The sequence below is a fragment of the Plenodomus lingam genome, assembly GCF_022343315.1.
Source record: "Plenodomus lingam strain CAN1 chromosome Unknown contig_3, whole genome shotgun sequence".
Classification (NCBI taxonomy): Eukaryota; Fungi; Ascomycota; class Dothideomycetes; order Pleosporales; family Leptosphaeriaceae; genus Plenodomus; species Plenodomus lingam.
Genome location: NW_027093944.1, coordinates 134,025 through 155,785, shown reverse-complemented (window position 1 = coordinate 155,785; position 21,761 = coordinate 134,025). Strand labels below are relative to the sequence as shown.

The window sequence follows — 21,761 nt, the reverse complement described above, 5'->3', positions numbered from 1 at the left end:
GACCTCCCAACACCCTCGACGAAGACGACATTCAATTAATATGACGAAGTGTGGCGCGAGCTCTTGTCTTGCGCTTCTGAATCGTCCCACGGCATGCATCGATGAATCGGCACCGCCACACTCGCCCGCAGCCTCTCTCCTCTCTGACCTCCCCTAGCCATCCGAACAGACAGCAGTAGGCTACGTAACCATGGCTGGACAGGAGGTCGTCCAAGCCAATGGCCAGCTCGATGCATCGCCTCCTCGCGAGCGACCATGGTTGCTACCTTATGTATGCATTGCGGGGAAAAACAAGACACAGACACATACCATAGCTGTTAGCTGACGTTGGGTTAGAATCGCAAGCTCAGACATCTCCAAGGCATCACCATTCGCAACCTCACGCTGACTGCCACTCCATCGAGGGCAAGGGGAAAGACGTTTGACGATGAAGCGATTCCCAGTACGCTGAAGTCACCTGCCAAAGCGCTTGCACTGCGCCAAGGCAAAGGCCTGTCCCATTCACGCTCATCGAGCCATCTCCAATCCTCCTCAGAAGCTACCCGGCAGAATGGCAGCTTGCATCGTCCTACGACCCCCACCAATTCCTCCAGACCACGATTAGGCAATGGGCTAGAAAGACGAGCAACAATGGAATGGTCGAATGCCAGTCCCCTTACCCGTCAGAAGAAGCTCGAAGACATCACAGCAGGGCGCATGGCCGACACCTTCTTCACCTTGCATGTAGAAGAGCAGGAAGAGCCAATCTACGTTTCAGAAGTTGCAGAGAAGGCGATGAACCCGAACTTCAAATTCTTCGATCTGGGCGCCTGTGGGCCTCGCGTCACACGCCTCGACAAGCTCACGGTCAGAGTCTGGGCAAAGAGCGAGACCATGACCGAGTGGCAGTATCTCCTGGATTACACGGTTCGCTTCAGGTCGCTGCAATTCATTGGCAAAACACTTGGGCGCTTCAGACATCCCCTACCCCAGAATTGCGTCCTGTTCCACATGACAGACGGAATATACACGAGTTTTACCGACTTGCCAGTGCAGGAGAGGGTGTACCAAGAGGTACTTGCACCACCTCGGGAGCACCCAGAAGGACGTGTTCTCAAATCCTCCTCGTACGATGCGCTTATGCGCCTCTCGACGCTAGACGACTGCATTCAAGACGCTCTCGCGACACGAGACCGCATCGCCGACGAAATCGAGCACATTCTTGAGTCCAACAAGGAAGCCATAAGCACGGTCGAATGTGTGCCTGAGACCGAGGAAAAGTTAAGGACAGTGGAGGCAGCCGTCATTGCTGAAAAGCGCCGCGTAGTAGCCGCCCGCCGTCGCCGCGACGAGTTGAAAGCCAACATTGAGGAACGAAGAGAAAAGATGCGTCTAGGCCGTGAACAGCAATCAATGCTCTCCACTGAGCTTATCTCTCAACGCGAGACGCACAGCGAAACCCTTGCGCTCCATGCCCAACAATGCGAAGCTATACATGCCCAACGGCGGCGTATATGCGAGGATATCCAACGCATCTTCCTCATTGAACCCTCTCCGTCTGGGAAATCGCTCTGCTTCACCATCCGCGGTCTTCCACTTCCCAACTCCACCTTTGACGAAGCCGACCAAGACGTCACAGCAGCAGCTCTAGGCTACGTCGCACACATAGTAACCCTCCTATCCCCCTATCTCTCCGTCATACTCCCCTACCCCGTTACCCTCCAAGGCTCCACCTCCACCATACACGACCCTCTGGCCCTCGGCACTCAAACCGCCAAATCTGCCTCCAGTCCCAATCTCCGCGTTTACCCCCTCTACATGCGTGGCGTGGTGCGCTATCGCTTTGAATATGCAGTCTTCCTCCTCAATAAGGATATTGAAATTTTATCCAATGCGCTCGGTCTCCGTCCTCTGGATATCCGCCACACGCTGCCGAACCTAAAATACCTCTTGTATATCGCGACGGCGGGGAAAGGGGAATTGCCGGCGAGAAAAGCGGGCGGAATCAAGGGTCTGCTAGGCATTGGCGGTAAGATCCGGAAAGGCAGTGTGGATAGCTTGGGCAGCTTGGGGACGGTGGAGAGCGGTGGCACGCCGGTGGAGGAGGTCAAGAGGAATCTAGAGAGCGCTGGGGCGCGGTTAGGCGCGGGCGCTGGCAAAGATGGGAACCTTGGTTTAGTCGGCCTATTCGGCGGCAAAGGGAGAAGTAGTGCGCAGGTGGGGAGTCGGCTACGACCTGTCGATAGATAGCGTGCCAAGATGCGATTGTGCAGGTACGGTAGGTAGGCCATGGACTTGGTGCATGTGCGTCGATATACATACACATAGTTTATATTACCACAATTACCCTCATCACTATACACACTACATATCTTGCAAGTCTCCCGCGCAATCGTCTTACTGCGCGTGCGCTAGGCTAGGCGATGGCCCGTGAATCGTGGGTGAAGGGCCGGTCGGGAAGGTTACTTGTACGACACATGTAACAACTGCAGCCCTCGTTCCATCTTAGATCAGCATAGCCAAGCCTGATTCAGGCCTAAGGTTTCTTTATCTACCCCTCTGTCTCCGCAATATAAAAGGAGCCTTACGCTCTTAGATAGATAGGTAAGTTCTTCTTATCCTGTTATACTAGACCTATAGGTATTAGGATTAATTTGTTTAATCTCTATATAGATATGCACTCCTATATGCCCTTAAGTCGTATTGGACCCCTTTTAGACGTCCCTCCTACCTGTGCCGTTACAACACACGAGTCTAATGTCGATTTTTTTTTGGGTGGCGAGCTGGTGAGTCTAAGAGAACTAACTAGGTGAGGTAGGGTGGGTGCTATGTAGGTGCTTGTTGGCTGTTCCAAGTTTGGGCGTGTTTTTGAGCGCTACAACAACAGTTTGTGTGCTTGGTGGTGGTAGGTACCGTATAGGTATGGGTACGGTACCTACGGCAAGGGCAAATTTTCGCTTTCGACGCTTTACTATAACTGCTACGCTACGGTTTCTACTCTCTACTGCGCCAATTAGCGTAAACAGATAGTACAGTTCGTCGAAGATAGTTTAATATTCATTTGTTGGTGAGTGGAATAGCGCGTATCTTCACGGTGATATTTGCAAGACTTGAGGTATAAACATGCACTTGGCAGGAGCCAGGAGGTTTTTAGTTGATGTGCTAGACAATAGACAATCGTCCTAGCAATGAATGAGAAAGGATGCAAAAACAATCTGCTTAACTAACCTGCCTTTGTTTTACAATGCCTAGAAAGCATTAGTAGATAAACACTATGGCACATTATTGGAAACTAGAGCAAGAAGCTATTCCTAGTACCCTATGGGGTATGGTGTGCCCTGTGCACATTATATACTAATCTATTCGTGGATAATCCATATCTATGGATTATACTCACTGTTAGGACACGGCGTCTGTTCCCACTGAGCCAAACAACCAAAAAGGTGAGTATAATCCATGAATGGATTATGCACGAATAGAATAGTATATACCGTATGGGCGCAAGGCACACCTTACCCCATAATCCTCCCAAAGCGCCGAGGCAGCGCCATGGCCTGACACTCACCTGTTTGGTTGTTTGGCGCAGTGGGAATAGACACCATGTCCTAACACGTGCATGTAATTAATCCAGTTAACTATAAAGGAGTCTTTAAGACTAATGTACTTTTCCTAGTAGCTAAGCCTCTTGTACTATGTATAAAGTAGTGATGTAAATGCCGCAATACAGTAAGCACTTGTGTCTCTCGCTTATTGCCACATGACAAAGGTCCGTCTATTATTATAGATTAATACTAAGGCTTTAAGCTCTAGCGGTTCTTTGGCGGTAAGGGTAGAAGCACTGCCTAGATGGGGAGTCGGCTGAGACCTGTTGACGGATACGGTAGCGGCTTTTCAGACGCGGTGCTGTAGGTAGAGATATAAACTCGCTGTAGTGAGGTTAATACACACTTCAGTATAGTCCATAAATCAACCATATCATCATCAAACATCCCCGTTTCAAGCCCCACCTTTATGAAACTAGCCTAGACAACCCAATCCACCCAGATTCCACATAAGCTATGGTACGTTTGGTGATATTAAATGGAATCAGGCTGGGGTACCGGTACTGTTGTGTCTTCGAGATGTGGGGCAAGGTACGATAGGTGCGGGTGGGTATGGTAGTTGTCAAGGGGCTTATTGCGCGTTTCTGTGGGCTTACCGGCATGTGCTTAGTGGCCGTACTGGTACTGGTAGGTATGGATATGTACTGCTCTGCTGGATACGGTAGCAATCCATCTGGACCATCATCGGTAAACACGCTTACAGGTAGGTACCATGTGGACTCCAATAGTATAGTCTAACAAGTTCAACCTATTGTGAGAAATATCTAATAGGGATTATATCAGACCCTAACAATCCCAATAAGCAATCTACCCCTATCGGATTCTCTCGGGTCATCCTGCTTTTCCTGGTAGCGTTGAGCGCTTTTGCAATAATTTAAGTACGACAATACAATAAGCACTTGTGTCTTGAAGTGCTCCACCGCCACACGGGTATAGCCAAGGTATTAATTATTGTATATTAATACGAAAGCGCTAAGACCTACCTTGTGGTCTGTCAGGACGAATATAAAAGGTGCTATTCTTCCATCGAGCCTAGAGTAATCATTGCATTGTTATCGATTCTTCTCCACAATTAGCCAACTTCTTTAAGCAGGTTACTACCGATCATGAAGCTTTCATGTATTGTTGCTGCTGCTCTGTTAGCCGCCCAAGGTGAAACTAAAGCAGTAATGGATTGCAGTAACGAAGGATATGCACTTGCAGACGACTTACACTGTGAAGTACGTATCAGGTCCTAACAGAATGTATTTGGCACTAAATAGATGTAGAATCCAGACGCATGGGTGTTTTGCGTACGTAAAATTTGGCAAGCAAAAAACAGGCTAGAGATGCTAAACTCTAGCATAGTGTGCTCATCCATTCTTGAATTCTGGACTACCTACGCCGCGAGTTTGTCAGGACCCTTTTTTTAACTCGAGACCGGGGGGCAGGACTGATGGGTGCAATGGAGATAAAGGTGTAAGTTCTTTACCTGCCTAATCTTCTACGTGCTGCAATGGAGTACTAACTATCCTATGTGTAGTCTATCGTCTGTGTAAGAAATCTTGTAGCTACACACGACACCAAGTGCTTTTGCTAAACGTTAACAGTGTGATCGCTAAATGGTCGACATTAGACGCCCGCCTTAAGTAGCGGCCTCAGCGGATGGTATCGGTACTCCAGCCAGAGGTATTCGAAACCCTCCCAATGGCTGCCTGGTTCAATAGCAATTCGTCCATGTTAGGTAGCATAGGTAGTAGTACTCTAGATGAATACAAGGCGCGTCTTTCTCCTGCGTAATTTGATTTATCTTGGCGATATTCTTCACACACCGCACGGAATAGCAAGCTTTCTTCGAGCTGGTTGCAGGAGCGGTCTAGATGATGTGGCAGAATCAGCGATAGTAACACTATCTATGTGTTGACACGGTACCAGTTGTTGTGTAGACAGGAGACATCATGCAATCAAACAGGAAGACAAAGCTCAGGCCAGTGAGCCCATCGGAGGAGGCAGAGGGACACTTCAAACCAGCGTGTGCTTTTCCTCACCTCACCAAGTTCGAGCCAGCATTTCAGTAGGTATCTAGGAATGATGGTCTTCAACTAGGTACTACGGTACTTGTTAGAGGTCCGGAGGTCCCGGTCCAGCGCTAGGTACGGTACGGTACCAGTACAGTAGTTAGGAAAATAGCCAACATTTTTGCGTCATGTCTCATCTCCATAACCATCAGTACCATCTTTCCTAGATTACTGTAGTCTGTGTCTACGACCCTTGTATGTTTCTCTATAGTACTACCACGCCTTCTAATTATATTAGCTTTCTCTATGCTTCCACATTGAACAAGGGACTAATTGGAGAGCTCTTGGGGGTCCAAACTTCCTACCTACAACTCTTACTAAACCTAATCAAGGCATAAGTGGTGAAGTGTCTGAACCTCTACTTATGATTGAATGCTATGAATAGAGCACAACGGTATATCATTGTCCTGGAGGAATACACGTTGCGTCCCTTAATACCTGCCAAGGCCATCGCAGCTAGGTACGATCTTCCCTAGGTCCAGCTAGCCTAGGTATAACTACGGTAACTACCGTGCCTAGGCTCTTGGGAAGCTGGTCCGCCTCTGCCTCTGTTTCTCCCCAATTCACACCCTCGACCCTCCCAACGTCGCACGCGAGCATCAAACACAAGCAAACGTGTCTCTCTTCTTTTTGTAAACATAATAGCTACATTTTTTGTAATACCAGGCCTTTGCTGTGCCTGCAGTTCTTTCTCTGGCTTGAAAAGATGACGGAGCCGTTTCCTCCCCTCAACGGCGCGATTTCCAAGGCCAATGGCTCAGACGGCACAACAAGGCGGCGGAGGAAATCCAGCGGACTTGGGGCTGATGTACCTGGAGACGTCGATGTGCCTGCTTTCGCGACGCATAGAAGTGTGACACCGCCGCTGAAGAGCCCAACGGGCATGGAATCGTCGGTAAGTTGCAACTTGGACCTGTGCAGACCTCACCAGGCCTCGCACATCTCATAGCACTCACTATCTCACTATGACATTCCCTCTTGGCAGGTACGTACAGACTGACCATGACACAGAAACCTGAGAAGACTGGCCGTCGCTCCAAAAGACGCACCCTCCGCCGGGCTCTTTCCAGACTCAAACGTGTATGCATACGGCACACCTGGATGGGTCCTCTCATTCTCGGCCTTACTATCATCGCACTCTACCTCGTCTACCCATACCCTTCGAATCCGCTCTCTGCCTGCCTCTTCCTCTCCTACCCGCTCCCACGCGACGACCCCCTACTCCCAGCCTCCGTCCGCGCAGACCCGAATGCGCCCACTCACTATGGCAAAGGCGCGCGCGACTTTGCTTTTGTCGCATTCTACATCATCGTCTTGAGTTTTACACGCGAATTTTGCATGCAGCGTCTCATCCGCCCCATTGCCGTGGCTTGTGGGATCAAGAGCAGAGCGAAGCAGTCGCGCTTCATGGAGCAGGCGTATACAGCCCTGTACTTTGGAATATATGGGCCTTTTGGTGTATGGGTCATGTCGCGAACGCCGGTATGGTACTTCAACACGGTAGGCATGTACGAGGGGTTTCCTCACAGGACCCACGATGCCATCTTCAAGGCGTACTATCTGCTTCAAGCTAGTTACTGGGCGCAGCAAGCGATTGTGCTTCTCCTCATGCTAGAAAAGCCGCGGAAAGATTTCAAAGAACTCGTCGCACATCACATCATTACCGTTAGTTTGATCTGGCTCAGTTACCGCTTCCACTTCACGTATATGGGTATCGCTGTTTACATCACCCACGACATATCCGACTTCTTCTTGGCTGTAAGTTTGGTGACCACTCATCTTGCCACGCAAACACTAACCCCAACATGACAGACATCCAAAATCTTAAATTACCTCGATTCCCCTATCGTCGGACCCTACTTCTTCGTCTTCATGTGTATCTGGGGCTACACCCGGCACTACCTCAACCTCAAGATTCTCTACTCCATCATCACCACCTTCAAGACCGTTGGCCCCTTTGAGCTCAACTGGGAGACTCAACAGTACAAGTGCTGGATCAGCCAGTACATCACCTTTGCACTCCTCGCTTCTCTTCAAGCAGTCAATCTCTTCTGGTGGTTCTTCATCTGCAGAATCGCGTACCGCTTTGTGGTATTCAAGGATGCAGATGATGATCGCAGCGAGTACGAGCCTACGGATGAGGAGACCGAGAACCGCAAAAAGGAAATTGCAGAGGGCGCGAAAGAGGCTATTGGCGAGGCGGTGGATGGCGTGGCAAATGGACTGCAGAAGGTGCGCGCCGAGGATGCGAGTACGCCGGAGAGAGCGACGAGCGCGACGGACCAAGGCACGATTGGTTCGAGGGTCAAGCAAAGAAAGGGCGCGGGGAGGTCGTGACGGCCATGTAGTGGATTTGGATGCTCAGAAGTGCAGATTCTGACGGCCTTTTGGACTTTGTGCATCGCATGCTGAGCTTTGTGAATGGTACACGACTCTGGGTGTTAGCGAGCTTGGTGATGACTTGTACAGGTAGGGCAGGATTGGATTGGATATATGGCTACAATATGTAAGTAATACCTGGCCATGGCGAAGCGACTGTTCAAAGGATGAAGATGAAGAGGGGACAGTCGGCCGTGGCTCTTGGTACATTTATATGCCTATATTTAGTTTAGGACAATAGATCAAAGCCTACTTGAATTTATATTTCTCATTCCATCTTGCCCGCGTATTTACAAATCCCATAGCGCCTGCCGCCTGGCCATGTTCCCACTCCCTCTCCGAAAAACGAACAAAGACGGTGCCCATGAATCTGGACATGGATCTTCGGGACCGTCCAAAGTATGCTTGAATCCGTGTGCGCCAAAACAAAGTAGCAGTAAAGAAAACCCTACAATTCATCCTTATCCTCTCTCGAAATGCTCTTCCCCTTGAAAGTCTCACCCTCTCTCGCCACTCTCCTCAACCGATACACCTCCGCCGCATGTCTCTTCACCCGCGCACTCAGCACACCCCCAGCCTCCACAACGCCAATCTTCTCGCCAAACAGCCTTGGATCCTCGCGCGCCAGACCCTCTGCATACGGCATCTCGGTCGCATTATACCAATCCGCGTGCTTCAAAATGGCGTTTCTTTCGCTGGCCTCGCGGGCCGCGAGCAGGGCTTCCGCCGTGTCTTGCGGCATACGGTGGGCCCAGAGATCGTGGATTGCCCAGTCGAATTTGACGTGTGGAGCGGAACCGCCGGGTCCAAAGGGGATGAAGATTTCCGCAAGGGAGACGCTCATGTCTGTGTCTTGGCCGCCGGCATTCAGGAGGATGACGACTTGATCTCCGTTTGCCAAATGTCCGGCCCAGATGTGGAGTTCGCCGACACCCCATTCATCCTTTGCTACGTCCTGTGTCTCGCGCCTCACACGCGTTGCGCTCCTGCCATGTGGATCCTGGCTCAGTGCAATGATGGCTGGGTTGTTAACAATGGACAGCGCAGCCGCGGACATGCTTCTCAAATCGTTGCCCAGGAACAAGGGCGACTTGAGCGCGGCCCATAGGGCAAAGTGCGCCTTGTACTCGTCGTCCGTCATGCCGCCTTGCCCGACCTCGAGCATGTCGAGATCGCTCCAGCCGCCGGGGATGCTGCGGTCGGCAAAGGGGGCGACTTTGTTGAGGATGAAGAGGACGGAGCAGTGGGTTCCGGGTGCGATGCAGTTTGTGGCGCCGAGGGGGAGGGTGCTGCAGCCGCAAAGGTCGTCGGGGCGCGTGAAGGAGTCGTAGATGTCGCCGGTTATGCGCCAAGAGTTGGAGATGGACATTCCCCACTGGATGCTCCGTTAATGGACTTGTTTGTTGGATACAGAATACCACGTGTGCGAATGGTGCAACGTCATTGCGTGCATGATGTTGGGGTCAGAGAATAACTCACAGTGTGAACGAGGTCTTCGCCCCAATTGCAGAGGTTGAACAGGATGTTGCGACCCGTGGCTTTGAGCGCATCGGCCATGGCTTTGAAGCGGTTGAAGGATGCAGTGGGCGTTCCTACGCGTCCCATGTGGTAGCAGCTGTCATACTTCAACATGTCGACGCCCCAATCCGCAAAGCTCTGCGCATCGTCTCCTTCGTGGTCCAATGACCCTTCTATAATTTCCAACAGTTAGCCAGCCGCATACTTTTTGGAAAAAACGAAAAAAAAGATACGCACGAAATCTGGCACACGTCATCTCCCCCGCGCTACTATACATCCCGTACTTGAGTCCCAGGCCATGCAAATGCTCCGAAATCGCATTCAAGCCATTGGGAAACTTGCTATAATCAACCTGCAATTTCCCAGTTCCATCGCGGCCCTTGGGGTCCTGCCAGCAGTCGTCGAGCACGACGTATTGGTATCCTAGATCGCGGAGGCCGAGGTGGACGAGCTGGGCGGAGGTGTCGAGGAGGAGCTTCTCTGAGACGTCGCATCCGAAGCTGTTCCAATTGTTCTGGGTAGCTATGTGAGTGTATGTTGTTTTTTGAGCCAAGGGGAAGACATACCCAGCCCATTGGAGGGGTGATGGCGAGGCCATTGTTGAGAGCAGATGCGGTGCTGAACAGTGCTGCCGCCGCCGCTGCTGTTGTGAGAAGGGTGGGGGGAGAGAATGCCATGCTGAGAGAGAGAGAGAGAGAGACAGGGACATCTCAGATGTGGAGGTTCGAGCAGTGTTTTCGAATCGAATCGAGAATTCTTGAAGACATTTTTCCAAGTTCTGCCTTTGGTCTCTTGTTGCTCGAGAGCCTAGGATCTCGCGTCAGTGGGGGGAGGGGGAGGGGGGGAATTCGCGAAACAGGGTCTCTGCATTTTCCGCCGCTAATAGCCTGGGTACCCCACCCCCACCTTCACCCGCCCCACTCCGCCCGGGAAAGTTGCAATCCAACCGCTCTTGGCAAACAGATGAGTCCCTTTTTCACATGGAAGTTCCTGAATAACATGACAGTGGAGACTGCTTGCTCAATGCAAGTAATGCTTCATACTCTGGATCATTGTGCCTCGGCTCGAGCTCCATGTGCGGCGCAAACTGGACCAGGAACCGCAACAGCCATCTGTCCAGCACAAAACTGGTTTCCTTGCTGCGCAGACAGGTCTGGTGAAATGCGCGGAGCCGGCTCATGGCGCCGTCCACGCTGGGCCAGTATGTGCGTAGGCGCAGGAGGATTTCAAAGTTGCGTTCGAGCCGCGTCTTGGAGATGCGGATTTGGTGTTCGTTGCCGGAGAAGAGAAGTGTGTGGATTTGGACCGTCGAGGCAATGACGAGCACGTGGGAGACAGCCGAGTAGACGACATTGCTGCCCGGTGTGGCGTTGCAGAGGTAGACGAGCGAGCAGAGGCGGGCGGCGTGCTGCTTGCACGCTTCGGCATACTGTGCTAGATGGGTGGATGAGTCTGCAGTGCTGCTCGATAAGAATTGGTAGTTGAGCAGTTGACCGTAGTGGTAGTATCCAAGGTAGACGGCGACGAACATGCGTCCCAGCCCCTGCGATGCAAAGTAGAGAAAATTCCCTGGCGTATCGCGCATGTGTTCGGGCAGGTTCTCCAGCCAGACATGCAAGTCCTGCGAGAGCTCACGAACACCCATCTCCAGGACTGCACCCTCGAGGTGCTCCGAGACGCATGCCCTATTGAAATCTATAATCTTTGCCAGTATTCTGTTCAATTTTATCATCTCTGCCAAGAGCGGCGAGGTGCGGACATCTTGCTCATGCGTCAAGATGGACCCGAATCCTGTGCTCATGCAGCGAAATGGAATCTCGTCAATGGGAAAGGGGATGGTGTCGTCCACGGGCATGATGCGCGGAAGCTTGACGGCTGTCGACGACCACACGTCGACCATGCATAGCGTCCACCAAATCCGAATATTGAGTTCACGCTCCAGCAGGCTGGCGACGGGTCGGTTGGGTAGGTTGAGGGCCAGGCACATGCGGCCGCCCGTACTATAGTACATGTTCTCCACATCCGTCTCCCCATTTGCAGCTGCATATGCGCCGAGCAAGACGCAGGCCTGGACAGAAGTGGGCGAGATGTCGCGCATGTTGAATAGCTGCTCGCTTGTCTCGCGGTAGCCTCGACCTCTTTCGCGTGGATCGGTACCCTGGAAGCATTCATTTGAAGAGAAGCGGGCAGCCAGAGCGAAGATGGCGAATAAGATAATGCCAGGGAGTCTACCCCTCTGCACCAACTCTACGAATGAGGGACGGTGATACATGCAATGGAACTGGTCGTGGATGTACTCAAAGTACAGCGCCACCAGCTCCAGCCTCAACTCCATGGGTGGCAGTTGATGCGCCTGCGTCGTTTCCGCTCCAGGGCTGCTCGCATTTTCGCCTTGCTGGCTGTCGGCCGCAGCAAATTGCTGTATCCTTGCTTGTCGCTTGGCATAATATCCCCCTTCAGGCGGTCCTTGTACACACTTGGTCCCGTGTGACAGGCAGTAGTGGCATGATGGCGATGAAGAAGAAACCTCTATGGGATACGTGCATTTGCGCCGTCGAGCCCTCGAGAAACCCCCAAATCAGCTGGGATGCCAGGCGTTTGCTTGTGATAGTACGGATAATGGAAGAGCTAAGCATGGGACAGGAGCTTACATACCGGCAACTGTTGCATGCAGATGGTTTGCGCATTAGTAGGTCTCACTACCTATGGTCGATGATCTCTCCAGAGATCTGGCAACGGGTTGCAAGGGTGTGAGATGAGGACAAAGGCGGAAAACTATTCACAGGAACGTGAAAACTAAGTTAGTTTGTTGGCTTGATCAGCTAACTACAAGAGGCCTCTGGGCCGAGTGAATCCCAGAGACGGCCGAGAAAGGAAGCCATTCCGCGAGAAGGGCTAGTATCCATCCTCACCCTTCCTACTCTGTTAGGCATGATGTTGGCTCTCTTGGCTGAGAAATGAGATCAGGCCAAGGCATTACTAGCTGTGTGTACCTTGCTTACAAATCTATCGGCTGAAAGATATCTGCTCGTTGAGGTAGATTATGAGCGAGGAACATCGTGATCGATGGTGTTGAGGTTCGACTCGCTAGTCCGCTCCGTGGACGCACTAGTCTTTATGTGGCTAGAACAGGGCACGTGTACGCTGCCGCTAGGAGTAGGCAGCAGCCGACTTATACCGGTAACCCAGTCCTCAACCTCACCTTCTCTTCACTCTCACCAAGCGCTAAGATCCCAACCGCAACCTCCACCAGTTGGCTGTACCGCAGTACTATCACTAGCATTGAGACCAGCTTCTGGCCTACTATGTACGTTATACCGTCCACAATGACTGCCAAACTAGCTCCTGGGTGGTTCAATGTGTGGTTTAATGTGTGGTCAAATGTCTGGCCAAATGTCTGCCCAAAACCATTATGCCATGCGAGCTAATACAACAAAGTAGTTACAACGAAAGGTATAGATCGCGACAGCCTAATTCCCTTCACCCCCACCAACCTTAGGCCAGCGGCGCAAGCCGCACCTCAGCGAACCACGGAGTAGTACGTCTTAGCGTACGTGCTGGTATCACACAGTACACAAAATTACAATTACATACAACGCCGAGACGGAGTAGGGTGGCCATCTCTTGGCTATGCCCTATTCGGAAGGATGAGGACCATACACACTTCCCCCACTTCACCCGACAACTGCGGAAGTCCACTTCGATAGGCATTAGCGGCGGTCTATTGTCGGGAAAGTTTCTCTTAGTCTCGACGAAGTCGCACTTGGGGAATGGCCAAGTCCAAACGTGACAAAGTCCATGATTCCCCCATGGGCAGCTTGGATGAACAAAACTGCGCCATGTCCCTTTCCCCGCAACTCGATCGAGACTTACCCTGCTTTGGCTGTCACCCGGCGCTTTGGTCCTTGTCGCGTGGGGCCCAGCCCCTTGGTGCCACGTGAATGTAGCCGCGGTTTCTTCCCTGGACCTATCTTGGATACATGTATATAGTTTGCCAGCAAGCCTGGTAGTATACATCACTTTGGACACTCGCTTCATCGCCGGGGTCATCGACCTGGGAGCCACGCCTGTGCCTGCAGTCCCTTTCTCTCGAACTGCAAGAGGTACGCCGGCTACGCTGGGTGACACTACGCTGGGATCCTTCTATCACCTATCATGGCTTCGACGATGAAAGGGGAAGGCCATGTCGCTGAGCGCGTCGAGTCGGCATCTGCTCACTATGTTACCGACGACACAAACACGGCCATCGATAATGAACGTAATATGACCGTCAGACAGTCGTTGCGGTTCTGGTGGAAGGCTATTGTATTCTCCTTTGTCATCTCACTGTGCGTGGTCATGGAGGGGTACGATACGAGTCTGATGAACAAGTTCTTCGCCTTCACTCCTTTCAAGAACCGTTTTGGAGATCAGGTCGACGCAGACGGGATTCCGCTTGTGTCGTCGCGTTGGCAGACTATTATTTTGAACGGCACACAGGTATGTTTGTATTGTTTCCATGTGCTATGGATGGCTCTAATAATACAACAGGTCGGATGTATATTGGGCCTGATTATCAACGGATATATAACCGAGTGGATTGGATACAAGAAGACAATGATTGGGAGTATGGTGTTTATGACCGGTGCAATCTTCATCCCCTTCTTTTCGACCAGCCTGGAGATGTTCCTCGTCGGTGGTATCATCCAAGGTCTACCATGGGGTGTCTTCCAGACCCTTGCCATCTCCTACGCCGCAGACCTATGCCCTATTCATCTTCGAGGTAAAAATTGACTACCGAGTCCTTGCCTGTATGTTCCCTAGCTGACAAAGTCCACAGGCTACATGACATCCTGGATCAACATGTGCTGGGTCATCGGCGGCCTCTTGTCCACTGGTATTCTAACCGGGTTAATGAAGAACAATTCGCAATGGGGCTACCGCATCCCCTTTGCGCTCCAATGGGTCTGGCCCATCCCCATCATCCTCGCCACACTCCTCGCGCCTGAGTCTCCCTGGTGGCTCGTACGTCAAGGCCGCATCGAAGAAGCCAAAGCCGCGATCCGCAAAATCACCACGCCTACTCCGGGCGTCCAGTTTGACGTCGACTCCCACGTTGAGATGATGGTCGTCACCAATCAATATGAAAAGGAAGTCGGCGCGGGTACCAACTACTGGCACCTGTTCCGCGGAAGCGACCTTCACCGCACGGAGGTCTCGGCTATGGCGTTTGTCACCCAGGCGCTAGTTGGCACGACTTTTATGGGGTTTGGGGTCCAATTCTTTTTGGGTGTCGGTCTGAAGCAGGAGGATTCTTTCTATCTGACTGTTGGGCAAGACTGCCTGGGTTTAATTGGCTGTTTCATTGCGTGGTGGATTATGACGAGATTTGGCCGTCGACCCATCTACCTCACCGGTCTCTGTGCCATCTTTCTCATCCTGCTGATTGTCGGATTCCTTGGGCTTGCACCGCCAACAAACGAAAGCGCAGGCTTAGCAGGCGGCATATTCATCGTCCTTATGATTTTCTGCTTCCAGGTACGTGTTTGCCGAAACTGGCGCACTCCAGACGCCTATTTCCCATTCCACAATACTAACGAAAAAACGCCACACCCAGCTTTCACTGGGTCCAATTTGCTACTCGCTAGCCGCTGAAATCCCCTCTTCCCGCCTACGCGTGAAAACTGTGGCCCTCTCTCGCGCCTCTTACAATTCCATTGTCTTTGTAACAAACACCATTATGCCGAAAATGGTCGGCCGCAACGACTGGAACTGGGGTGCAAAAGGCGGATTTTTCTGGGCCGGTATTGCCGCCCTTTTCATTGTGTGGGGCTACTTTCGCCTCCCGGAGCCGAAGGGGTTTACGTACTCTGAGCTGGATTTGCTGTTTGAGCACAGGGTTTCTGCGCGGAAGTTTACGAGGGAGAGGGTGGAGGTTCTGAGGCCAGCGTTGGGTGGCGGGGTGGGGAAGTTGGATGAGAAGGAGTCGATTGAGAGGGTCGGGGATGGGGCGTAGAGGAGGTGAATGCCAATAGATTGGCGGATGGTGAAGATCATTTCATGTTTCGCGTGTGATTGAAGTGTGCCCTCGCTTTGATTCGACACCTGATGCTGCCTCCTCGAGTCTTTCGAGTCTACGGCTACATTCATTGTGCCTGTGCAACCAGCGCATAAAACCCACCTTTTCCCCTCTACTTCCTCCTCCTCCCGCTCCAAATACCCCATTCAGCCCCAGCCTAAACCTAACCCCAAATCCCCACCCCCACCTCATTTCCAAACGCATAACCCGCACTCCCCCGCCCTCGCCCCTATTCTCAACCTAGGAGTTTGAAATCCCGGAAAAACGCAGACGGGTGTATATCCGCATATACAATCTACAATCCTACTTTCTGGGCCGCTGGAAGCCAGGCTTTGAGAACGTACGCGATTCAGAGGGAGAGGGAGAGTATGGCGGGATGGGTATGTGGGGTTGAGTTTTGATGGAGAGAGGGGGAGGGGGAGGATTAAGGCAAGGGGTGAGACTTTTAAAGATGGGCGGAGAGGGGATACTGAATGATGTCATCTATCAAACGGTTGTGGTAAGGGGAGGGTATAAAAGTAGGAAGAAGGGCAGGAGTAAGAAGCCTAAGAGAAAGGCGGAGATGGGATAATACACCAAGATAGAATGGTAAACGAACAGTATAAACCAAGATAGAATGGTACACGAATAGTATAGTATGTTGTAAAGATTACAGCAAGGGGCGTTGTAGAGTAGAGTAGGATGAGAGCTAGGATACAGTTTTAAAGGGATGGATAGAGAGACGCTGTTAAGTATGTAATGTAGTATATTATACAGGGTATAATAAAGAGAGTTGTAGAGTGGGATGGAGGGTAGTTGTACGATTTCTACGAGGTAGGTGGAGAGATGATAGATACTGTACTATGTCATGAATGTTTTGACGAGGGGAGGTTGTTGAATGAGGAGAGGGGGTTGGGGTTTTGGGTAATTGCAATGGCTACGGGGGTAATAATCTCTAGACGGTGCTAGATATCAGTATCTGTACAGCTGGGTTGGTGAGGTTAGTAGTTTATCGTGATATGATTGGGTGATGTTGGGTTGGGAAAGAGTGACGGCGGTTGAGGCGGAGTTGGATGTTAGGTCACGCTTGATAGGATGAGCTTAGGGCATTGATATGTCATGTGGAGTAGTATGCACATTGCTAGCATGCTACCCTAGGTCCTTGCAAGAGCCATGTAAGAAGCCATGGTGTGAGGAATCTTTTAGATACATGGATAGGTAGTTCGATGATGTATATAGGTAGACACCGAAACTGAGAGTGGACAGATGCTCGATGCCTTTAGGATCTTCGCCAGCCCATTCACGCGCAGTCATCATGAGAGCTTCGACCGTGCCGCCATGTCGGCCCCCAAGCACTGGAAGTTTACGCCAGAGCCAGCACTGACGCCTGTCGACACCGCCCAGACGACCTGCTTCAATGGCACAGCACAGTCACCGGCTGCAAAGACGCCCTTGACGCTCGTCTCGTAGAAGGGAGGAGTGGTCTTGACGTCACCGGCTTCAGTTAATTCCAATCCCAGCTGGTTGGCAAAGTCTCCGGCAAGTAGTGTCCTTGGACGATGAACCAAAAAGGACATGTTTTCTTCGCTTCCGTCTTCCAGGTGGACGGTAGCGAAGCCTGGCTCTGGATCTGCAGCATAGGTGATTTTGGAAATGGGCTTGGGGTTGATGAGGAAACCTTGGGCCTCCAGACCCTTGATACGGGGATCTTCTAGGAATTCAACATGGCCGTCTAGGAAAACGGTAATCTTCTTGGCAAATTGCAGGGCGAGGTGGCCAAAGTGGACGGCGATTTCAATCTCCGTCGACAGAATCGTCTTGTCCAGGACCAGCAATCCGGCCGACTCTGACCCGCGCTGTTCGAAACCATGGCAGAAGAGGCAGTGGAAGCTGCGAGGGCGCTGCGGTGAGTTTGATGAATGGCCACTCTGCGGAGATTTCGACTTACATGTACCGGCCCCATGCTTGGGCATAGCCTTTGACATCTGGCATCACGTCCTTGACACCCGTGGCCAAGATGACTTTTCGGCCCATCCACGTCTTGCCTGCCTCATCGGTGACGACGTAGTCGCTGTCTTTGCCAGCCTTGACCGAGGCGACTCCAGTATTGGCGAAATGGATGGTGCCATTGTAACGCTGGCGCAACTCGGTGATGCACTGCTGCCGGTAGGCAACGGGGCTCTGGTGATCCCACGTGGGCACTGTATGCATGTGATTTGCAGGTGCATTTCGAAAGACACCAGTGTCGAAGATGGCTGCCGTTCGCATCACCCGTCCCAGCGCCAATGCCGCAGACAGGCCAGCGGGACCGGCTCCAATGACCAGGGCGTCGAAGATGCTGGGGCAAGTCGCCATGTTGTATCTCACCCTTTGGGAAAAGGAGGTGCAAAAGGCGATCAAAAGGAGATTTGCAGCGTGATTGTCTGCATGGAATGGGGGGGGGGGAGTAGATTGGGGCCCGTTTTATGCGAGCTGCTCTTGGCTTGGCTTTGTCTTGGGCGGCTCCTTTATTTGCACAAGAGATGGTGGTTGGATGGATTGGGTGGATTGGGTGAATGGAGAGTGTGGAGGGATGGATTGGGTGGATTGGGTGAATGGAGAGTGTGGAGGAGTGTGGATGGGCTGGCCGAGGGACGAGACAAGGCGCGTGGAATGTCTCCGAGCCAATGTCTCCGAGAAGGAAACATGGGCCAGGTGGGAATGTCGCCGAGAAGACCACAAGACCAAAAAACAAAGCTTGCAAGACGTCATGTCATCTCCCAAATCTCTCCCGAATCTCTGCGAAACAATCACGTGTTAAAAGTGCGCGCAAGGATCGGCAGGATGGAGAAAAGGAGCCGACTCTGCACTGAAATAAACGGACGCTCTCCCCCCCCCTTTTCGGCCGCCGAAAGTCATCGTTTCTTGTCTGTTTGCTCAGCCAGTCCGTTCCGTACACTATCCAGCATCCACCAGGTCAGCATGCCTCCAGATAGGGCCTACGTATATAGCCTTTGCGACGGTTGGGCATTTGACCGCACCCAATCTGGCGTCTCCACACACGTTATACCCTTTTGCCTTTACCGTCCGAGTCCTCGAATCAGCCTACGATGCAGACAGCTCGTCTCTTCCAGGGCAATCTGAACCTTGCAGCTGCCAACATTCGGGATTATGAAAAGAAAGAGCAGAGGAATTTGGGCGTCTGGCTGTCTCTGAACCAATGGCTGAGGCTGTACGATGAGGACACGCGCTTCTGGTGGACGACAACCGCGCCCATGCTGGGCCGGATGATGGAGTTGATTGGCTACGACCAAGACGCACAGCAGAAGCACCTGCTCTTCTACTACATCTATGTCCTACCCTCGCTAGGTAGACGGCCCTCCCCCGAAGGCTACCCAACCGGATGGAACAGCTTCATGACCGACGACTACTCTCCCCTCGAGTTGAGCTGGGATTGGGGTGTCGCCGAGGGAGAGTCCAGTGTTCGCTTCTCGATAGAGCCAATCGGAAAATATGCGGGCACGCAAGCCGACCCTCTGAACCAGAAGATGGTCTACCAGCTTGTCGATGGACTTCGGCCCGCCTTCCACCACACCTTGGATCTGACCTTGTTCGACGTCTTCTCCGAGGCGCTGACTACATCCCGCGAAAAGTTTGGCACCCGGAAGCTCTCTCTTGAAGGACGCTCCCAGTACTTTGTCGCTTTCGACCTTGATGTCGGACATCCTCGTCTGAAGGCGTACTTCATGCCTGGACTCAAGTCGATTGAGTCGAATACCCCGGTTTCCGAACTGGTGGTCAAGGCGATGGATGCTTGCGAGCTGCATTTCGGGTCCCTGTTCATGCAAGCCTTTCGCAGGTTGAATTCCGACCTCGAGGCCTTCTCAGCGACTAGCTACCATCGCCCCGAGATTGAAATCGTTGGAATCGACTGTGTCAGTCCTGTCAAATCACGAGCCAAGATTTACATCCGCCACAGGGGGACGTCTTTCGATAGCGTGTGCCGAATGCTGTCCATGGGTGCCAAGGCCCCTCTCGATGCCGCTTCAGTGGCCAGCTTACGTGAATTATGGGCGCTCGTCCTGGGTCTGCCAAAAGACTTTCCGTCAGACCAGGAACTTCCATCTGTCCCTCATCGAACCTCTGGTGTTCTCTACTATTTCGAGATTAAACCGACGTCAGACGCAATCGTTCCCAAAGTGTACATTCCCGTGCGGCATTATGCCAGCAACGACTTGTCCATTGCCCAGGGTCTGGCTACATATTTTGAGCGCCGCGGACAGACTGTAGCAGCGGAGAACTACGTCGACGCGCTTTCGGATATTTTGTAAGTATGCGGGTGTCGGCTGTACGCGTCGGGTGCTAACTCCAAGGACAGTTCACATCGATCTCTCGATTCCGGGCTTGGTCTTCATACCTACATTTCTTGCACGTTCAAGAAGACCGGACTGTCTGTGACTTCGTATTTCAATCCCGAGATTTACCATCCAAATCGCTACAGACAGTAAAGTATGCATGCGACTGTCTCTGTTCAATGTCTGCCTTGTGCATTTTACGTTGTAGGTTTTGGTGTATGGTTGTATTTTGGTCTTTTTTTTTTTTAGAATCTACATTACCTCGACCTTCATTTATTTTGATAGCTGCATGCATGATGGTTAGGTTGCTTGCTCATTTGCCATGGAAATTTAGAGTTATTTATGAACTTTTGGATGCTTTTACAAGATTTTGACGTTTTGAGAATTTGGTGTAATCAACATGGGAGAACGTGGTAGAGGGATGGTGGAAATGTGACTTGTGTGTTGATTGAACAAAGCATCCGGGTGTCATGAAAGTACATCAACATCCGGTTTCTCTATAATGCCTCAAAACAGCATCCCCATCCATTCCTAAACACAGCTTAAAAACATGTACACATTGCCCACCACCAATCCCTCCATTTGCAGCCCCCGAGCAAAAAGAAGCCCAACAAACACAATCACAAACTATAAGCCGGCGCATCCTCCTTGACCAAATCCCACAACCCCTCCAACTCCCCCACCAACCCCTCCTCCAACGGCCCCTTTTCAATCTCCCCCAACGACTCCTCCAACTGCCTCGCCGAACTCGCCCCAACCACCATCCCATCCCCCAACCCCCCCTCCAACTCCGAATGATACCTCACCCAGCGATACGCCGCGCCCGCCGGCCTAACCCCATACTTGCCACACATATCCTGAAAGGCGTTGCTGGCGGCAATATACGACGGCTTATTATACAACGCATTCATAAACTTGCCCCCAAAATGCGAGGTATCCCAGCGGCCGGTCGAGGCCTGCAACTTTGCTTCTGCGTTGATGAGCAGGCCGCAGCAGAGCGGGGAGTAGGCGTAGAAGCGGATGCCGAGGGTGCGGAGGAGGGGGAGGAGTTTGGTTTCGCATTGGCGGGAGAGGAGATTGTATGTGCCTTGGTAGATTGTGGGGAGGATGTAGTTTTTTGAGCGGGCGTAGGTGTGCAGGTGTTGGACTTCGTCGGCGCGGAGGTTGCTGATGCCGAACTGGGGGGCGGGAGTGGGTGGTTAGATGGGCGTGGATGTTCGGGGGGGTGGGGGTGGACGTACGGTTTTGAAGCTGCCGGCTTTGTGGAGCTCGTTTATGGTGTCCATTGTTTCTTCGAGGCTGGTGGTGCGGTCTGGGGTGTGGAGGTAGTAGGTATCCACCTGTATGATGTTGGCATGGATATTGCATCAAGTGAGACACTGTGGGAGTGTGAGCGGCTGCATTCTTCTACGCACCTCTTTTACGCCCAGGGCTTCGGATGAGGCCTTGAAGGCAGAAAGAACGGCATCCCTTGTACCGCATCCATCCAATGTACCGCTTGCCTTTGTGCACATCTTGAACTCACGAGATGCATCCAGGGCGCCGAGTAACTTCTCACTCTCACCACCACTCTGTTACACCGTCCATCATGTCAGCATTCTATGCGATGATGTCGCACATTTATTTTGCCAATTCCTTCGCGCTCTGGGATATGATGTGACGGAAGCAAGAAACATACATAGATTCGAGCCGTGTCAAGCACATCGACATTGAATTCCTGGAGCACATCGAGATACTCCCTACCTTGCTCCACCGTCACAGGCCCAAAAAGTTTCCCCTTTGAATCTTCCGGACTGCCAAAGTTGGCCGTTCCGAAGATGATGATGGGAGCGTCGGGATGGGCGGACGGGGACAT

At 52.0% G+C, this 21,761-nt stretch overlaps 9 protein-coding genes across 9 annotated transcripts; 5 read left to right on the top strand and 4 right to left on the bottom strand.

The window, feature by feature from the left end:
* Positions 1 to 190: 190 nt before the first annotated feature.
* IAQ61_007467 (uncharacterized protein) lies at positions 191 to 2,229 on the top strand (the record flags this gene model as incomplete). The annotated part of the gene is made up of 2 exons (XM_003842354.2): positions 191 to 271; positions 337 to 2,229. The coding sequence occupies 2 exons, from the start codon at positions 191 to 193 to the stop codon at positions 2,227 to 2,229; spliced, it is 1,974 nt and encodes a 657-aa protein (XP_003842402.2).
* A 2,458-nt stretch (positions 2,230 to 4,687) lies between these two features.
* IAQ61_007466 (uncharacterized protein) lies at positions 4,688 to 5,182 on the top strand (the record flags this gene model as incomplete). Its single annotated transcript, XM_003842356.1, has 5 exons — positions 4,688 to 4,801; positions 4,850 to 4,873; positions 4,929 to 5,039; positions 5,104 to 5,115; positions 5,171 to 5,182. The coding sequence occupies 5 exons, from the start codon at positions 4,688 to 4,690 to the stop codon at positions 5,180 to 5,182; spliced, it is 273 nt and encodes a 90-aa protein (XP_003842404.1).
* Positions 5,183 to 6,344: 1,162 nt separating this feature from the next.
* On the top strand, positions 6,345 to 7,975 carry IAQ61_007465 (uncharacterized protein; the record flags this gene model as incomplete). Its single annotated transcript, XM_003842357.2, has 3 exons — positions 6,345 to 6,533; positions 6,650 to 7,396; positions 7,451 to 7,975. 3 exons carry the CDS (start codon positions 6,345 to 6,347, stop codon positions 7,973 to 7,975), a joined length of 1,461 nt encoding a protein of 486 aa, XP_003842405.2.
* A 490-nt stretch (positions 7,976 to 8,465) lies between these two features.
* IAQ61_007464 (uncharacterized protein) lies at positions 8,466 to 10,212 on the bottom strand (the record flags this gene model as incomplete). The annotated part of the gene is made up of 4 exons (XM_003842358.1): positions 8,466 to 9,392; positions 9,497 to 9,708; positions 9,773 to 10,049; positions 10,102 to 10,212. The coding sequence occupies 4 exons, from the start codon at positions 10,210 to 10,212 to the stop codon at positions 8,466 to 8,468; spliced, it is 1,527 nt and encodes a 508-aa protein (XP_003842406.1).
* A 299-nt stretch (positions 10,213 to 10,511) lies between these two features.
* On the bottom strand, positions 10,512 to 12,205 carry IAQ61_007463 (uncharacterized protein; the record flags this gene model as incomplete). Its single annotated transcript, XM_066097596.1, has 3 exons — positions 10,512 to 11,954; positions 12,013 to 12,096; positions 12,191 to 12,205. 3 exons carry the CDS (start codon positions 12,203 to 12,205, stop codon positions 10,512 to 10,514), a joined length of 1,542 nt encoding a protein of 513 aa, XP_065952093.1.
* A 549-nt stretch (positions 12,206 to 12,754) lies between these two features.
* On the top strand, positions 12,755 to 15,530 carry IAQ61_007462 (uncharacterized protein; the record flags this gene model as incomplete). Its single annotated transcript, XM_066097595.1, has 5 exons — positions 12,755 to 12,918; positions 12,974 to 14,014; positions 14,066 to 14,297; positions 14,355 to 15,052; positions 15,132 to 15,530. Exons 2-5 carry the CDS (start codon positions 13,691 to 13,693, stop codon positions 15,528 to 15,530), a joined length of 1,653 nt encoding a protein of 550 aa, XP_065952092.1. The 5' UTR covers positions 12,755 to 12,918; positions 12,974 to 13,690.
* A 1,355-nt stretch (positions 15,531 to 16,885) lies between these two features.
* On the bottom strand, positions 16,886 to 17,927 carry IAQ61_007461 (uncharacterized protein; the record flags this gene model as incomplete). Its single annotated transcript, XM_003842362.1, has 2 exons — positions 16,886 to 17,462; positions 17,521 to 17,927. The coding sequence occupies 2 exons, from the start codon at positions 17,925 to 17,927 to the stop codon at positions 16,886 to 16,888; spliced, it is 984 nt and encodes a 327-aa protein (XP_003842410.1).
* A 734-nt stretch (positions 17,928 to 18,661) lies between these two features.
* Positions 18,662 to 20,059, top strand: IAQ61_007460 (uncharacterized protein; the record flags this gene model as incomplete). The annotated part of the gene is made up of 2 exons (XM_003842363.1): positions 18,662 to 19,878; positions 19,930 to 20,059. 2 exons carry the CDS (start codon positions 18,662 to 18,664, stop codon positions 20,057 to 20,059), a joined length of 1,347 nt encoding a protein of 448 aa, XP_003842411.1.
* A 467-nt stretch (positions 20,060 to 20,526) lies between these two features.
* Positions 20,527 to 21,761, bottom strand: IAQ61_007459 (uncharacterized protein; the record flags this gene model as incomplete). The annotated part of the gene is made up of 4 exons (XM_003842364.1): positions 20,527 to 21,084; positions 21,148 to 21,246; positions 21,322 to 21,477; positions 21,585 to 21,761. 4 exons carry the CDS (start codon positions 21,759 to 21,761, stop codon positions 20,527 to 20,529), a joined length of 990 nt encoding a protein of 329 aa, XP_003842412.1.